The following is an 18,226-nucleotide window of genomic DNA, read 5'->3' on the forward strand; positions in this document are numbered from 1 at the left end:
ATATACCCAAGAGATGCCCAAACATACAACAAAAGTATATGCTCAACTATGTTCATAGCAGCATTGTTTGTAATAGCCAGAACCTGGAAACAACCTAGATGTCCTTCAATGGAAGAATGGATGAAGAAAGTATGGAATATATACATATTAGAGTACTACTCAGCAGTAAAAAACAATGACTTCTTGAATTTTGCATAGAAATGGACGGAAATTGAAAACACTATCCTGAGTGAGGTAAGCCAGACCCAAAAAGAGGAACATGGGATGTACTCACTCATATTTGGTTTCTAGCCATAAATAAAGGACATTGAGACTATAATTCGTGATTCTAGAGAAGCTAAATAAGAAGGTGAACCCAAAGAAAAACATATAAGCATCCCCCTGAATATTAACCTTCATCAGGCGATGAAAGAAGACAGAGACAGAGACCAACATTGGAGCACTGGACTGAAGTCTCACGATCCAAAGGAGGAGCAGAAGGAGAGTGAGCACGAGCAAGGAACTCAGGACTGCGAGGGGTGCACCCACACACTGAGGCAATGGGGATGTTCTATCGGGAACTCACCAAGGCCAGCTGGCCGGGGTCTGAAAAAGCATGGGACAAAACCGGTCTCGCTGAACATAATGGACAATGAGGACTACTGAAAACTGAAGAACAATGGCAATGGGTTCTTGATCCTATTGCACGGAATGGCTTTGTGGGAGCCCAGGTAGTTTGGATGCTCACCTTAATAGACCTGGATGGAGGTGGGTGGTCCTTGGACCTCCCACAGGGCAGAGAAACCTGCTTGCTCTTTGGGCTGAGGAGGAAGGAAGACTTGATTGGGGGAGGGGGAGGGAATGGGAGGTGGTGGCGGGGAAGAGGCAGAAATCTTTAATAATTAAATAAATTAATTAATAAAAAAAGGCAGAAATTAAAAAAAAATGTGTATGTGAATCACAGAGCCATGCTACATAAAATATGTTCTTTTCCCCTCAGATATTTGTACGCAACCTCAGCCACTGTAGGGTCAGGAAACTTAGGATCTGCCCAGCTCTTTCCCAGCTATCCTAGGAGCACATGCTTTATGCACTCCTTTCATTATTCTTAATTGAAATTCATGATTATTGCAATATAAATACACATAGAATGATCAAAATTTAATAGAAAGACAAAATTGAAATGATATATCCAAAATATTATTTAACTAACTATGAAACATCCAAGAAGAAACTATAACACATTATAAAAAGAGATAACCAAAAGTTTTGTTTTAATTTTTCATAAAATTCCCATGAATAAAGTCACTTAAAATATAATTTGATCTGCGTGTGTGATATTGGTAAACCAAACATTAAATTGTTGGATAATATAATTTTAAAGAACTCACTTTTTCAAAAGTATTGACAAAAGTTAGTGAGTTGTGTAGAGTTTGTACAGTTTTACAATTATATAGTCATTGCACTTAAAAATATCTTACTTGTGAAAATATAAGTGAGATCATTTTCTAATAATTATAAACAGAATTCCTGCTTACACAGTCTACTACGGCATTCAACTGTCCTATGGATTCCAGTGATTGGGTCTTTAGCGTTCTCAGGGTCATTGTGTACATTAAAGCACTGTTCTCTTATCACCTTGGTCTCGAGACAATCAAGGCTTTTTCCACAAGTCCTACTGGGAGGTTCCACACCCATACTTTAATGGAGCATAACAGTACCTACTACCCATTGTGACCGTGGGCTGGAGCTCTTCCAGGGGAATTCTCAGACAATTGACTTGAGGGGACACTTGTTTTCCTGGAGTTCAGCCAGCTAGGACTCGAGGGACACACTTACTTTGCTGTAGAAGCTTTCTGGAGAACTACAATGATGCTGTTTTGCCACAGAAACCATATGCTGCCTTATAGAATGTTGCGCTAGATCACACTCAATCCAGTCTTCTCTCCTAACCCTTGAAACACAGCCTTCTCCTCCCAAACTTCCCAGCCAGTTTCATCACTACCAGAACAAGCTAAGAAATCAGCACTCTATGAGGCCCCAAACTCAAATTCATGAGGGAGGTTTCCTTCCTGTTTCCTGCATGGGTGTTTATCAGGATGATGACAAGCTACTAGTCCCTGCATTCTAGACTAGTCCCTGCATTCTAGACTCCCTTCCAAACTAGGGCATTCCCTCTAGTGACTGCTTTTCCTATCATTTCTCAGACAGTTACATCTGATGCCAAGCCTTTGCCTGCTGGTTACCTCTAACTTACGGCTGACACAAGCACACCAGCAGTGTAATCTGAAGGTATATCATGATCTCCTGTCAATACAGCGATGAGAATCCAGGGGGAAATGTTATGGCTACAGCTTTGACTGAGTAAGCCTGCGAAGGAGTACAAGAGACTCCCTCACATTACCCCTGCTGCTGTTGTTTTCCTTTAGACACTTTTATTTTTCCTTTTGTAAGTGTGATAACAAGCTACTAACACTTTTTACTTCACTCCTACCATAAGTGATATTTTATTATTGTTTACAGTCTAGATGCTCAGAGGTCTCTCAGGCAACTGCTGCTAAAAATGTACTTCACTGCCTTATTGGGGGATTTCTGCTAACTTAGATAAAAAGTTCACATTCCTTAATAAGTATATTTCATAATAAATTCCTTAGTCACCCAGACATTGCTATAAGCATTGTCTATGTGCATAGTTCTTAAAAATAAGGCGATTTCCTCTGTCCACTCTGTCCTTGAATTTACTGCTGCGGCTGGACTGCCCCCCATGTCCAGTCTACTTTTGATCGAATACTGTTTACCCACTGTATTTGCTGCTGAGCATGTGCCATGTGAGGTGTGCTGGCCCCTGTACTCACACAAGACTCAGTACATTATGCTTTCAAGATTATTACAACATAAAGCCTGTGCTTTCTGTGGGTAGCTATGTCTGATTGGAAGGCCGAACACATGAGAATACAAACCACTGGATTGCGAAAGTAGGAGGAGATCCTTGACTCTGACCTTAATCAAGTGTTCTTGTTTCTTGTCATAATGGCTCAATCTCAATTATCCTAGCATAGCTGCCTAGAAACACCATGAAGTTTCCTCTTACTCTAGAGGTAAGAGCAGCTTGGTCTAGTGACTGGGCCGTTTACCAGATAGACAAACATACAGAACAGAAGGAGTTAAATGAGTTAAATGTCATTTATAGCACAGGTACCTGAAGGAAGAAATACCAAATCCAAGTATAGACTAAGAATGGCACAAAATCGCACGCCTTTAATCCCAGCACTCGGGAGGCAGAGGCAGGCGGATCTCTGTGAGTTCGAGACCAGCCTGGTCTACAGAGCTAGTTCCAGGACAGGCTCCGAAGCCACAGAGAAACCCTGTCTCGAAAAAACCAAAAAAAAAAGAATGGCACAAAATGATTAAAGTCCATGATAAGAACAGTAATTCATTCTAGATGAAACATATAACAATATCCTAGAAAAAGGTTAGAGATACCACAGAAAATGAGTAAAAGAGAAGTAAGTTATGAGGCAAGAGTAGAAATACTGCACATTTGGGAAAGATTCTTTCTCATCTTGAAATTATTTTGTGAATATTTGACAGATTTTTAAAAAGTACAGTTTTGAAAACTTTGGTTTGTTCTCTGGTGTCTTTCTTTTTTGGCACATGTCAGTTTTGTTTATAGAAAATTAAGAGGCTTTCTCTCTGATGATGGGTTTCATGAACGTCGCTCTGCTTTGGGTGTGGGCGATCCAGGATTATGTGCTTACTGACGTCTGATAGCTACCTGGAGATTTTATTTTCCATTTTGGGTCTGGCGAGGGGAAAACTACAAGTAATAAGTTTGTAAAATTTATTTAAATTTGTTATAAGTTTTCATGTTCAGGACAAATAATTTTTCAACCCTGATGACTGTCCTTGCAACAGTCTGTTGATAAGGTGACTCTTTCACCGTAGGGCAGCTGTTGCATGCCAATTTTTTTTGTGCGTGTGTGAAAACATTTCAGAATTGAATTAAAAGTTGTAAATTTAAAATTGGTTATATATCTAATATGCCCCAGCTTCAGTAAATAAACAATTCTTTTTAAAAACCGTCAAAAAAAAAAGAGTTAGAAAAGAAAGATTTGCTGTGGACAGTTCATTTATAAAGAATAGACAATTAAGTGGGTAACTTAATTATAAACTTCTTACCTGTCAAAAGAAAAGCCAGAAAATAACTGAAGTATTAAGAAAAAATTACTATCAACTTCAGACTAAAGCAGAATAAAGATATTTCAAATAAAAGAAAATTAAGATTCTTTACACAATCATGTATTCATTATTTTAGGATATGCTTCACTAAGAAAACTGAAAATACAAGGGGAGGAATCTGACAGAAGAAATTATGACTTTGAAGACTCAGTGGGTGAAGGTGCATTCCTCCAAGTCTGAAAATCTAAGTTGGAATCTATGAACCCACGTGGTGAAAAGGAAGAAACATTTTCCAAAAGTTGTTATGTGACCTTCACACAAGAGCACACACTCCAACACAAATAAGTAAATAATAATCATTTAAGTATTGAAGTAGGGAGCTTGGAAGATGATTTGGCAGTTAATAGCACTTCTTGCTCTTGTAGAGGACCTGGGTTCATTTACCAGCATCCACAAAGCAGTTCACAAACATTTATACCTCCAGTCCCAGTGAATCTGACACTCTCTTTTGATTTCTGCGTGCCCAAAACACACATGCAGTATACAGACATACATGGAGGGAAAACATTAATACACTTGAAATGAAATAAGTAAATCTTTAAAAATAGTACTAAAGTAGGCAAAATATTAAAATTTAATAAAGTTAATATGTAGTCACAGAATTTACTTTGTGTTTCAAACATTTCACAATTTTAATCAGATAAAATTTAGCACATTTAGTGTAGATGATTAAGTGAAATAGCATAAAGAATAATTTTATCTCTCAGCTTGCAACATTTGCTTTTTTCTTTTTTGCAGCATCTGCTAAAGTAACAAATAGAACTAAAAAGTGGGTTTTGCACAGAATATTAAGGAGAACAAAAAGAATGCATAATTAAGTTCCGAATAAACAACCCTTGGCTAACTACTGAGATCGGCTGCCTAAAAAAATGTATCCAGATGTAGGATGATCACAAGATGACACAGAAAATTAAAATAGATGAAATGTATGAAAATTTTCCACTATGCAAGTGTGAGGCTAATCCTCAGAAGAGAATAGAGAAGTGTGCTCAGGAAGGGACGACACCCGCAGCATGAAGAAAGAAATGGGTTTATTTTCACACTGTCTCTGTGGCATTGGAAACAAGGGGAGGTTTAATCTGATTCTCTTAAGACTCTGTTTTTCACAATGTAGACAGGAGACCAATCTTGATGCTCTAGTGGGTAGGTCTACCTGTGAATTCTCTCAAATGATTGTTCCCCAGGATTGAGTTTCTGAGGGATTTTTGGGATGCTGTATCTCATTTATTGTTAATTGTCTTAACCGATGAGGAGTGCTGAGAATGAACTGACATTGTTCTGCTTAAGGAACAATACAACAGAAAAGACAAGAAAAAGGGAGCTGGGGTCTTTGGTAATGTGAGGTTCAGAGTTAGCTTCCATGTCTTTGTTACAGTCAGTTTGGTGGAAGCCAGTTCACAGCTAGGACTATAAGAGCAAGGGACAGGATACATATGAGATGCTGAGGAGTCACTGTGAGTCACTTTAGATGCCAATTGGTATCTACATATTTGGTTTATATTCTTCTGTGCCACTAAGGATTGAACCCAGGTGTCAGAACTCTGTCCAAGAATGAAGTTGCTTCAGTACCTGTGAGAAAACGCCAGGAAAGCAAGACCTCAATGTCTTCAAAGCATGGAGTTGTTCTTGGAACGTGTTTCGGGACTTTTGGGGTAGTAGGTAAGAGTGAGTTTACTTCAGATTATTCACTAAAACTGGCTATTGTGACTTCTTTATAAGCCTCTATTGAAAATGGTTTTTGCCACATGTGACTTGTCTGCCACATATGGCTTACCCTTGTGATTCTAACTCATGGGGTTCCTATTTACCCTCAGGGTATAATTTGTCAGAGACTGTGAATAAGTTTGGCTAGTACATGAGACTTTCGTTTGCCTCAGTTATTGGCTCCATCCAGGTCCAGCTGTTTCTAGATTGGTGACATCAGGGACTTGTGCATGCTAGACAGGTGTTTTCCACTGAACTACTGTACCAGACATAAATCTTTTAAGAAGCAAAATAGCATGATGTCAAAGTCTTCTATATTTCTCTCCTGATACCACTTCCCTGTTCCCCCTTTATCCTGAGAGGAAAGCACTTTAGTCTACTTTTTCTGCCATGTTTTAAAATTGAACCATATAGGACATAATGTCTTATATGTACACACATATATTTAAGTTTTTCATTTTTGTAAATGTGTCCGTGTGAATGTAAAGCATATGTGTGCAAGTACCCACAGAGTCCAGAAGGGGGCATTGGATCCCCTAGAGCTGGAGTTACAGGTAGTTGTGAGATTCTAGATATGATTCTGGGAAACAAACATGGGTCCTCTGGAAGAGCAGCCAACACTCTTCATGGCTGTGCCATCGGTCCAGCCCCTCACATCACATTTTACTGACTTTAAGGGAATGACATCACATTATCTTTATAACCACCATCATATTCTATCACATAAAAATAAATTATTCATTTTAATAGTCTTAGTTTGCCATGGGTGAAAAAAGATATGCAAGATTTCCAGTGTCTGCTGAGACACGCATTACAGCAAACATTCACCAAGTTTGCTGGTGTTTGTGTGTGAGTTTCTGCTGGATGCTTACTGCAGAGTTAAACTGTTTCTCCTTTTTCTCCCCAGCAAACTAAGATTTTAGATTTATCAGAAAAACTGTGGCACATCCTTCTGGCTTGACTCTTGGCAGGGTCAGGATGGCTTCCTCTTCAGGCTCTGCTATTTTTCTCATTTTTCACAAGAGCTTGCCAACCTCAGGTTTACTCTCAATCAAAGCTAAAGGGAATTACCTGCCAAAAGCCATATGTCAGACTCTTGTCCCGGAAAAAGAATTCAATCACATCCAGGCAAGATGTATCAGATACTCAGATGAGAAAGCAAGAGTCAGGGAAAGTTTTTATATATTATCTCGAGCATTCTAAAATGTGAAATAAACTACATTGGCAGAAATTTTAAATTAGGCTAAATTGGATCCCTGGGACTAGAGACTTGTTTTTCACTCAAAGCATAATCCATGGGACACAGTCATGGATATGAGATAGAAATAGAGAAATTTCTTGTAAATTAAGGGCTGTACCTTTCCTTGATTTCTGTAAATGAGTCTGCACTTTGTCAAGATCCCCAGTTGGTGTGTGTATGTGATTATAAGACACTAAGGAGAGCAGATATAAAAAAATCACTTTGTCATTACTTGGGTCTCATCAACCAGTGTTGAACAGAATGAAAACAATTAATGTTTTTGTAGTAATGTTTGAGTTACAAGTCACCATACAAAGTAATAAACTCATAATGAGATCAATGCAGAAAAGTGTGTCTTTTGCCAGAAAGAATAAAACTATTTCATTGAATTTGTTGATCACATGGCTACATCTTAGATTAACTGTAACCCAAGCTGCTGGGTACACTTGTAAGGACTTTTCATAAACGTGTCATTTGATGTGGGAAGACCCACCCTAAAACTGTGTCATCCCTGCTGGCGGCAGCCTATAAAAAGGACACAGAGGAAGGAAATGCTTGCTCTTCACTGGTTAGTCCCCAGGATCCATGGCAAGTCTGTTCCTTCACTGGACTTAGAGCTTGCTTCCTCAGATAGACACTCATTCTGTCACTTCTGTTTTTCTAGAGAGCCCTGATAAATATATTTGGCCACTACATAGTCCAAAATAGGACAGGCCCACAGCAGGTATAAAGGTGTTGTACTGTGAAGAAAGCTGGTTGCAACAGACTCTTTGACGGTTCCTGACTCTAGCTTATGCTCTTTAGCATACTTATTTTATAATTTGCATTTATTTTATTTCAGATCTTCTGTCTATATTTTAGTCATATTTGAGAGTTACCTTAATTTCTATTAGCTGTAAGAGAACATAATATCAGTCTAGCAGCTTGTAAGAAATTAAGACAAATATGCAAAGCTTGTATTTCTGAACACTCAATACTTTCTAACTAATCCAACAAGATAACACTGCCCTCAAAATGATTAATCTTGATTGTATATCTGTCTGATTACGACATACCCAGCAGGCTTTAATGGTGATCTCCAAATCCACAGTCACACAAATAGCTGGATAAACTCAGCAATTAAAAAACAAAATTTCATGGATGTGATAAAGCAAATGGGCTGAGGTGCTGGGAGTGGTTTGGAGGTGCTGGGGTAGATAGATAGCATTCACAATGTACTATATACATGCATGAAATTTCCAAAGCACAAATTTAATTACAGTTGCAAAGGAAATTAAACATAATGCAATGGGACTTTTAAAACCCATGTCAAGTATTTTAACATTAGACATATGTTTATGGTCAAATCATCCTGTGTGAATAAGCTGTAAAGACCAGCATCATGGGATGAGTACCTTATAAGGGAATGATTTGTTATAATCAAGAATAATGAGCTTGCTTATATACCGTAACACAGCATAAGCTGATATTTTAATCTTTGACATAAAGTTCTAGAAAAATGTTTCTTCAAATATCTTATCTGTACTCAGTCAATCATGATATTCATTATTGCTCTTAAAATCAGTAGAAGTGTTAAGGAGAGCTGTATATGGAGCCTATTAGTAAGGGAATTCTGGGAGAGGCATGTATCACCCCTGGTTTTCATTCCTCCAGGAGGCAACAACGGTATCTATACCAGACATTTCTTGGAGAAATGGAGTGAGATAAGCTAGTTTTAAATCTGTTAATAATCACAGGCAGGAGCCTTGCCCTCCTTGCTAGCTAACCTAATGTTGTAATATGTCTAATAATGACAGACTTAGGAACAACGAGAAAATGTTTTTCAGTCCATAATGTTAATAATTATAGAGTGGTTTTTAATTTAACTGGTATCTAAGTGTGACATTGGGTTATTTATTCATCACTCAAAAATAAAGTTTATATTTAAGCATACAATCTTAGGATATGCGGTATATTATACTTAACACTGTTTTACTAAAAAAATCTAGAAATAAAACTATACTTAACATGTTTATTTCATTTATTTAAAGATCTGCATTATTTTAAATTATGGATATGTGTATATGTCCGTGGGCGGGGGCGGGGGGGGGTGTCTGCGCACATGTGTGTGGATGCCCAGAGGCACTCCCTGGATTGCATTCCCCTGGAACTGGAGTTATAAGCAATTGTGAGCAGCTTGATGTGGGTTCTCGGAACAGAACTAAGATCCTCTGTAAGAGCACTACACATTTTTAATCACTGAGTCACCTCTCCAATCCCCAGAATGTCTGTTTTAAGGCTACTGATACTCATTGTCAAACTGCCATTCAAAAAAAAAATACTTCTACTTTCAGACTATTAATTCTGAAGTTTAGTTTTTTCTCTTTCTTTTCTTTCTTTCTTTTTTTGTTTATTTTGTTTTTCCAAAGAAGGTTTGTCAATATCTATGGAGCTAGTCCTGGAACTTACTCAGTAGACAAGACTGGTGTTGACCTCCATGAGATCTGCCTGCCTTTGCCTTCGGAATGCTGGGATTAAAGGTGTGCACCACCACTGCCTCGTGAAATTTAGTTTTAAATAACTACTGGTAGTAAGAATAATTAACAATTTTATTAAGAATCTTGAGAAATGTTTAGAATAGAAACCAAAAGCTTTAACAGGTTTCTCTACCCAGTGGCCTTTTCTTCATCCCACAGCCTGCAGACTTCCTTTTGTCTTCCAGCAAGGCAGTTTAGGAAGTTGCATTTGTAAGTTCAGAGCCTGCTCCTATTAGATGTAGACCACCTTGTCTCCAGCACCCTCCCCCATTGTTACAAACAGTAATCTGTATAGGACTCAGAGAGCTACCTATTTGAAATGCAAACAATCAGGGAAGAAGAAGCTTGTCTCTCCAACTCTCCTAAATACACTTCTAGCATTCCTAGATGGCCTAGACACACTGAGCCCAAACTCCTCTAAACTCCACCTGCTTTCCCAAAGCTGATTCTCTCCCTACGACACAGCAACCTTAAGACCTGTCATAGCAGTCTTGTATTGTTGGACTTTGTGAGGCCTTGACATGAGGCCTAGTGTAACTTCTTGAGCGTAGCTCGAGTTTGGAGACCTGTCTTTGGCCAGGACTTCTGCATGTGAGTGACTCAACACAACCTAGACCCGCCCCTGCCCAGTCTCTGCTAGAGTGGCAGAATGTTATTGGCCCTTGTTCCTTATTCCACCTCAACCCACCCCAATCTTCTCTACCCCATCACAAGCTCCTGCCTGATATTATTAAATGAGTTCCTGCTTTGAGTAGACTTCCAATTGCATCTGATTGTCCTGCATAGTGGGGACTGCAGGAATGGGCGGATAGTGCACTCACCTTTCCCTGGGAAATACGGATGCTCAAGAAGCCGAGCATTGTATGATGTGTTCCTTGCCTAACTCATGCTATTTTCATCTTTTTCTGCACTTACCATCTTGTCTGAAGGCATCCGATGAGTGATAAAGGTTGACTGGAGGGTGGTACTGTTGAGCTGCCCCTCGCCAGCTCGGGGAAGAAACACTCAGGGTACCTAATGAAGAGCTGCTGTACCGCGGCCTGACCTTGGAACCAAAGGCAGATGAGGCTGAACTCTTCTTAATTCTCGGCAATGCAGCATAGGAAGTGGGAACACCGGAGATTGCTTCAGAGTTCTCTGCAAAAAGGAAGCAGCAACACAAAATCAATCCCAAGACCCGTGATTGACCTTTGTGTGTGTGTGGATATATTATTGGAAATCTGCTACAAATTAATTCAAACTAGAATTAAAAGTGAGGAAAAAAAGCATTAGAGACTAACAGCTAGGTTTGGGAATATTTTGTGAAACCTTAATTGCTGTAATATGTTCCTTGATTAAGAATGAAAAAAATAAATGAAGTAGAAATAGAGCAAAAAAAGCAAAGGGCGATAGAAAATGGGGGGAGCAGGAAGAAAGGATGGTGGGAATAAGGGAGGGAGGGAATGAGAGAGAAAGAGGAAGGGGTAGAGAAAATGTTTAAAGACGCAGCCTCTTTGCACAAGTATTTGAATATACTTAGAGCTTGTTTTAATCCATTCCATGTAGGATAATTTAGTGCCTTTTTTATTACTGAAGTTGGGAAAATTATTTCAGCTTATGTTTTATATCTACAAAGAGAAATACACATAGACAGGAACAGCATTGGCTGGAAAACATCACGCCATACCAGCAGTTTCTCATCTTCTTTACACTAAAAGTTATGCCTTAGGTTCCCCCAGAAATCCTCAATTAACTACTATAGGTGAAAGAATCTCTATGGAATATGTCATGTTTTATAATTTCTATAAGTTAATATCAAATAGAAGAAATGATATTATGAAACTTCCGTTTTTGTTCATTATTAAGAAATATTTTATTTTCATTCTATTTAATTTCCTAAATTGTGCTACATTAATAAAAGAAAAAAGTGTACATAACATCTGAAAAATATTGAACTATTATGTGCTCAGAAAATAATGTGGTAGTTTGAATGAGAGTGATCCCCATAGGGTTATGCTTGAATACTTGGCCACAAGGGGTAGAACTGTTTGAAATGATTACAAGGATTAGTAGGTGTGGCCTTGTTGGAGGAAAGGTTTCACTATGGTTGAGGTTTGACATTTCAAAGGGCCATGATAGGCCCATTCTTTCTCTCTCTCTTTCTCTCTCTCTCTCTCTCTCTCTCTCTCTCTCTGCCCTCTCCTGACTCTGGATCAGGATGTAGCTCTCAGCTATCTCTACAGTACCATGCCTCCCGCTTGCCTGCCACACGCTCATGACCATACTTTTGAGGTAGGAAGCTCCACCTTTAGTCTGGCCCACACCTTCTGTTGGCAGCTTTTATATATATATATATATATACATATATGGAAGAAGAAAGCTTGCTCTCTTTGCTTGCTTGCTTTCACTGACAAGTCCATTCTTCATTGGCACTAGAGTATTCTTCTTTGGTGTTCTGATGTGTACAAAAACCAGCTGAGGCAACCAGTCTCATGAAATGAACAACTAGTATAATTTTGGACCTTCTATTGCTAGACAGCCATTGTTGAAATAGCTGAACCACAGAATCTCATTTTAAGAAATCACACACACACACACTCATTCTATAAGTTCTGTTCCTCTAGAGAACTGTGACTAATACAGTAATAATTTATTGCATAGTTTTGGAAAACAATCTGAATAAAATGAGATTACGTAAGACACATATTGGATTTTTGCATTTTTAATATAAACTGAACTGAACAATTTGCTAAGAATGGGAGACTTTTTAAAACATTTATTTGATGTATATGGGTGCTTGGCCTGAATATCATTGTGTGCATCACATTCACACCTCGTGCCCATAGAGACCAAAACAGGATACCAAATCTCCTGGAACCAGGGTTACACACGGTAGCAAGCTGGCCAGATGGGTGCTGGAAATTGAACACAGGTCTTCTGAAACTGTAGCCGTTGCTCTTCACTGTTGAACCCTATCTCCAGCACCAATCTTGGAATACTTTTAAGAATCAGAAGATTGCTCAGAGAACATATTTTATGTTAATGCCTGCTAACTAAATGTAAGATGAAAGTCAGATTTTACCAGTAAGCTTTCTCATAATTAAAATTATCTAAAATCACTTCAGGGCCTCAGACAGATATTTTGAGATATAGAAACATTTCCATGATTTAGAAATAACATGTTAGGTGCTAAAGTATCAAATTAAATTTAACATTTCTCTACTGTAAAATCACAAATATAATTTTTTGAAAGTCAAGAAAAATATATTTTGGGATGTTTTCCACACTTAAAATGAGCATGCTCTTTACCATCACTGAGAAGAGATCTGTGTCCTTTAGCCTAGAGAAGGCTAAAGCCTCCCACAGCCTGAAGAAGGTGTATGAAGTTTACCTGGAAATAACTAACACCTTTGAGCAAAGTGTACTGGAGAATAGATTGTAGAGAGTTATAACATCTCTTTTAGAACCAGAAAGCAAGCGTAAGTTGTAGGCAGCACGTAGATGTAGTGGGAAAATGAAGGAGAATGAGAATTTGCTTTTATGGCCTAACTTGCGAGTGTCTTCATTTTCAGAGTAATTATCTGCATTAGATCTGTGCATCCTGCCTTACAAATAACAGAGAGAAACATCCCAACTCCTCTGAGCTATGAAATAATTATAAATATGAGCTTGAGACTTTAATCAAGGTAAGTATAAAACTTAGTAGAAAACTAAGAAACTTTATTTAACAGTTAGTTTTGGTTAATTATGCAAAAAATAGTCTTTATTGTTGTAATTTCAGACACATATATCATTATGTTTTGTTACTATTTGTCCCCCCCACTTCCCTCCATATTCTACTGTTGATCATTGTGGTAGTAAATCTTATGTACACACACACACACACACGTAAAATACTGCCAAGAAGGTCAGCAATTGGTTTGTACCATTAACAGATAGATGAGCTGAACCCTGACTGGGCAGAGCACTGGCCTCTCTGTGCACCCTCTTGCATCTGTTCTTGTTGTGATTCCCTTTTGGTTTCGCTGTAACCTGGCCATGAATTCACGCATACAGCTCTCAGGAAATGCATATAAAGATGCCAAAGCTGGAAGTCCAAAAGTGAATAAATTATTTTCCCGACCTCCACGAAGTTCTAATCTAGTGGAAACGAAGGCCAGCATGCATCTGCTTTTAATGCAGAGTGGAAGAAAAGCAGATTTAGAGACCTGCAGGCTCCCTGTCACAGTTGCAGAATCCTCTCATTCAGCCAGCAGCCATAGAAAATATTTTTCAGAGGAAAGACCTGAGCTGGCATTTTAGGGAATGCAGGGCTCAATTGGACTTGAATTCTGAATGCAAGATATCAGAACTCTAAAGAAATCAAACTTTGGAGTCATATTTGCAAATAATATTGTTTGGTTCCTTTTAAAAGTAATAAACACATTTTCTGACTTAAGTCATTCCCTTCCTCATTATCAAATACTGACAATCTTCAAATGGTCATGAGCCACAAATATCCCTTCCTTCATGTGATTTCAGTCTAATAGCATTGGTAAAGTATTCCTAAGTGTCTCAAACTATTTCATTCTGTACATTCACAGAAGCAAAACTGTGTACCCTGAAGGAAAGAGGTGAGGGGGCTTTACTTGGTGTCTAAATGTTCAGAACAGAGCCTTCCTCCTTGAATGAAAACACACATTGGCTCTGGGAACACAAGGCTTCCCCCTGCCCCAGATGCTCATTTCACTTATGGAAACTGTGGGGTAAGAGAGATCTCTATCTCTAAGTCTGTTTTCAACACAGCCTTCAAAGATGGAGGGCAGAGTTTAAATCTGGACTCTTTACCACAGTTGCTGTGTGCCTGATCATGTCTGAGTATCTCTTTTCCTCAGCTTCTATATTTGTAGAATGGGAATACCCAAGTTCATTTTATAGCATCATGGAATAGAGCAAAGTCATTTATGGAATTGGAATGATTTCTAGGGAAACAAATTAATGTTAGTTTTATTACATTTATTATCTATAGTTTGTGCTTAGCCTGTGCCACAATCTGGTAGGAATAGCAAGTCCTCAATTTATCTCTTTCAGCTGAGATTAATTTATAAGGTAAGAGCATAAATACTGTCTTTTAATTTAGATTTTACCCTGAAGAATTCAAATAGTGAAAAAGTAACCCTTATACTTTCTCACCTTATATTTATATATCTATATAAGCAAATTAGGGGGGAAGTGAGGACAAATGCAGAAACTGTGGATTAAAGAAAAAAAAATAGCATTTGCATATTCTTGTGATTTTTCTTTGTAACAGCAGGACTGCTCTTCTCCCCATTTTTCTGAGAATGGACTAGGAGAAAAGTGACTCCTAATTTTTTCTGAGAAAATCACTTTTGAGTTGGTCAGTCTTTTAAGTACCAGTGTTGGCAATATCAGTGGAACCTGGTTAGGTATTCCTCATTTCTCCTTCTATTTTCTCACTTTATATAGATCAGACCTTAGGGAATGTGCCTTACAGTAATTTCTAAAGTGGCCTAGAGATTTTGCGATAAAACTCAATTAACCTGGTGCTCTCACAGCCTGGGATTCCAGCTGGAAGATGGGTAGGAGTAAATATTAATGCCTCCATCAGACATCTCTTCCTCAAATGACCCTGAGATCACTAAAGTTAGATTATTTAATAAAATCATGGTCTGCTGAGTCGCAGTGACATTGCCACATCTTTTGGTGTCAGAACTAACAATAATCTTTTTCATTATTTTAAAGGTCATTTTATAGAGTTAAAATGTTGCCACTGAGTATGAACAATATTAATAGAAGTGAAATGGAATATTGGAATATGTAGAGCAGGCATTCCTTAAGGTAGCATTTAATAATAAAACAAAATAAAACACATTATGATAAACGATGTATTTTAACCCTTGCTGTATTTTAAATATTTGTAAATTTTCTGACACCTATTAAACTTCATAATTCTCCATATGTCCCTAAGTGTGAAAATATTTCTACAGAGAACTTCAGAACTCTAAAATATTGATAATACCGTTAAAATGTGCGGTGGGACTCCATCTTTTCAGCTCTTCACACAAGGGGAGCAGATTGAAGGCTGTGGAAAAGTGAAGCCACACCATAGATGCACGGAGGAGGAGGTTGCCTCTGTAACTTCATGCATTGACCATAGTTCTAGTTTTACTTTAAATAAAAATACTCTAAAACATCAAGTGATTTGTGGTGGCTTTCCTAATAGCAACACTGAGACACGTAAAAGCAGAGGACCACCGCACACTGATGACACTGTGCCCAGAGAAAGCAAAAGTCCTGCAGTCCTCAGGCCCGCCATGTGACTCAGTTTGTCATCAAAGTCAGCATGAAGAAACCTGATACCTGACCTTGGCCAGGGTGACTGTTAAGCAATCCTATCTTTGATGAGGATTCATGTTCACTGTGCAATTTCAGGCCTCTTCTGTTTTATGAACCTTTAAGGATGGATGGAACACCTCAGCAGAGCCCGTTGTATGAAGCACACTTAGAAAAGCTTACTAATTTTTAAACAATGTACATTTTCTCAACTGGGTTTCTGCGTACAGGTGGAAGAGAATTTGAAATAGCCCAGATCAGATTGCCTCAGCTCAGCATTTCTGCCTTACACATAAACTTTACTCCATTTCAACTGTGTGAGCCAGAGAGCACTATAAAGAGAGAAGCTCTCTATGTGAAAGCACCGTTTGAATGTCAAGCATCAGAACTAATTATTCTTACATACAAAGAGAGCAGCTCATAGAAATGCAGTCCTAGTCTTTGCGGGAGACTGAAAATCAGAATTAGCAACAGAGTATGGAGAAGAGTTCTATCTGACCTACCTACTTCTCTGATTCACCGTGGACAATTATAACTACAGTGATGCAAGGCTGGAGAGCTTTATCTCCTTCTCCATGTTATAAGGGCTTGGTGGTATATATAAAGATGTACCATGAAAACATTATATATCAAATTGGATATGATAAGATTTTTATTTCAAAAATAAAATCTTCCTATTTTGTATTTTGGTTATTATAACTGCAGTATTTATGCAGTAACTCTTTAAATAATGAAAAGCATAATGTGTGATTACTTAAATCCGTGTTTTTTTATAATACGAATCGCTGAGGAAATTACTGCAGTACTAGTTGTGGAGTGTGACCACATTAGCAATAAAAGATTCCCTCTTCCTTTGGACAATGGAAGGCTGCAGTAAAGTCTGGACTCTAGCAGCTATATTCCCTTTAATTGCCTTATTCTTTTTGTGTTACACAAAGATAAACAGTGGTTTATAACACTGCACACATAACACTGTTTGCTAGTAAATGATCCAGGTTAAAAAAAATAGCTTCAAAAAACATGATTACCACAAGTTTAGAGTCTCTCTTATGGGCAAATTATGTATTTGCTACATCAACAAAATAAATAATGAATGAGATGATTTTTCCATAATTGTGATACCCATGGTGCAATATACCTTCTATACTACAATCTTCAAAATGTAGGCACTCTCAGTCATGAAAGGCTTCAAAATGGAATTAAACATGGCCAACTACATTAATGAAATTCTAGGCAACTAAAGAAAATCTTTACATTTGGCCTATTTGTGCATACATATTTTAACATTTATTCCCTGCACAAGAAATTATTATCTATTATACAGCATATACTGAATGAAATGCAGAAACAAAATAGAAATAAAATATAAATCTCACCTTCAAAGGCTCCTTATAATCCAAGAGGGGCACAATATGAACTTCTGGATATAACAGTAAGACAGTATGGACAAAGCATAAGCTTCGTGCCACTATCAAAATGCCACCTTCACTAGTTCAGCACTTTCTCCCTGTGAAGTTCATCTTTTTAATTTTTAGAAAACATTTTAGTGAGTGCAATGAGTGGGTATTCCCTAATTTTCTAATTAATAACAAAGAAGGCTTTCTCAGGCTTGGTAGACACTATCCCACATGGTGATGTCTTGGGCAGATGTAAAGAACTTGACTGGCGATCAAAGAAGTTGTACCATTCCAGCTGGCTGTATACATCAAACAAATATGTACCTTCACACTTTATACAAATCTACACTTGTGTTTAGCTGTTTGTTAATATCTTTCTGCTGATCACACATTCATTTGTAATGTGTGAGCCACTTGAAGAATGACTATGAAAAGGGGTAAATTAGCTGGGACAATGCTAGAGATCTCACCCTGGTGCTGAGGACAGTGGATAACTGGAGGGCAGATGAACCCTGTCATTGCCCAGGCCCAGAACGAGAGTTATAACTTAGCCCACCACAATAACCCCCCCATCTAGGATCTGCTGGAGTACATGAAGGGACTTGATCTGCAGCCCCGATGCTGCAAGAACTCTACCACACAAGGCAACAACAGGATATCCAAGAGTCCCAATTAGGGCCCAACATCAATAGTATAGCAGAAACCAGAGACATCAAACCAAAACAGTGGCTCTTTACTATGAACACTTACAAGTAAAGATATGTGGACAAAGGGGTTTAGTGCATGACTCACTGTGTCACAGTATAGCTTCCAAGATGAGACTGTTAAGGTTTCCCTCT

At 38.2% G+C, this 18,226-nt stretch overlaps 1 protein-coding gene across 1 annotated transcript in view; it reads right to left on the reverse strand.

Moving 5' to 3' along the window:
* Cntn5 (contactin 5) overlaps window positions 1-18,226 on the reverse strand; it is a 1,215,881-nt gene that overhangs the window by 480,549 nt on the left and 717,106 nt on the right. The window contains exon 4 of the mRNA XM_057767831.1: window positions 10,594-10,815. Within this exon, the coding sequence (XP_057623814.1) occupies window positions 10,594-10,815 (222 nt within the window). The remainder of the gene's footprint in view (window positions 1-10,593; window positions 10,816-18,226) is intronic.

The sequence above is a fragment of the Chionomys nivalis genome, chromosome 4, assembly GCF_950005125.1.
Source record: "Chionomys nivalis chromosome 4, mChiNiv1.1, whole genome shotgun sequence".
NCBI classification, from domain to species: Eukaryota; Metazoa; Chordata; class Mammalia; order Rodentia; family Cricetidae; genus Chionomys; species Chionomys nivalis.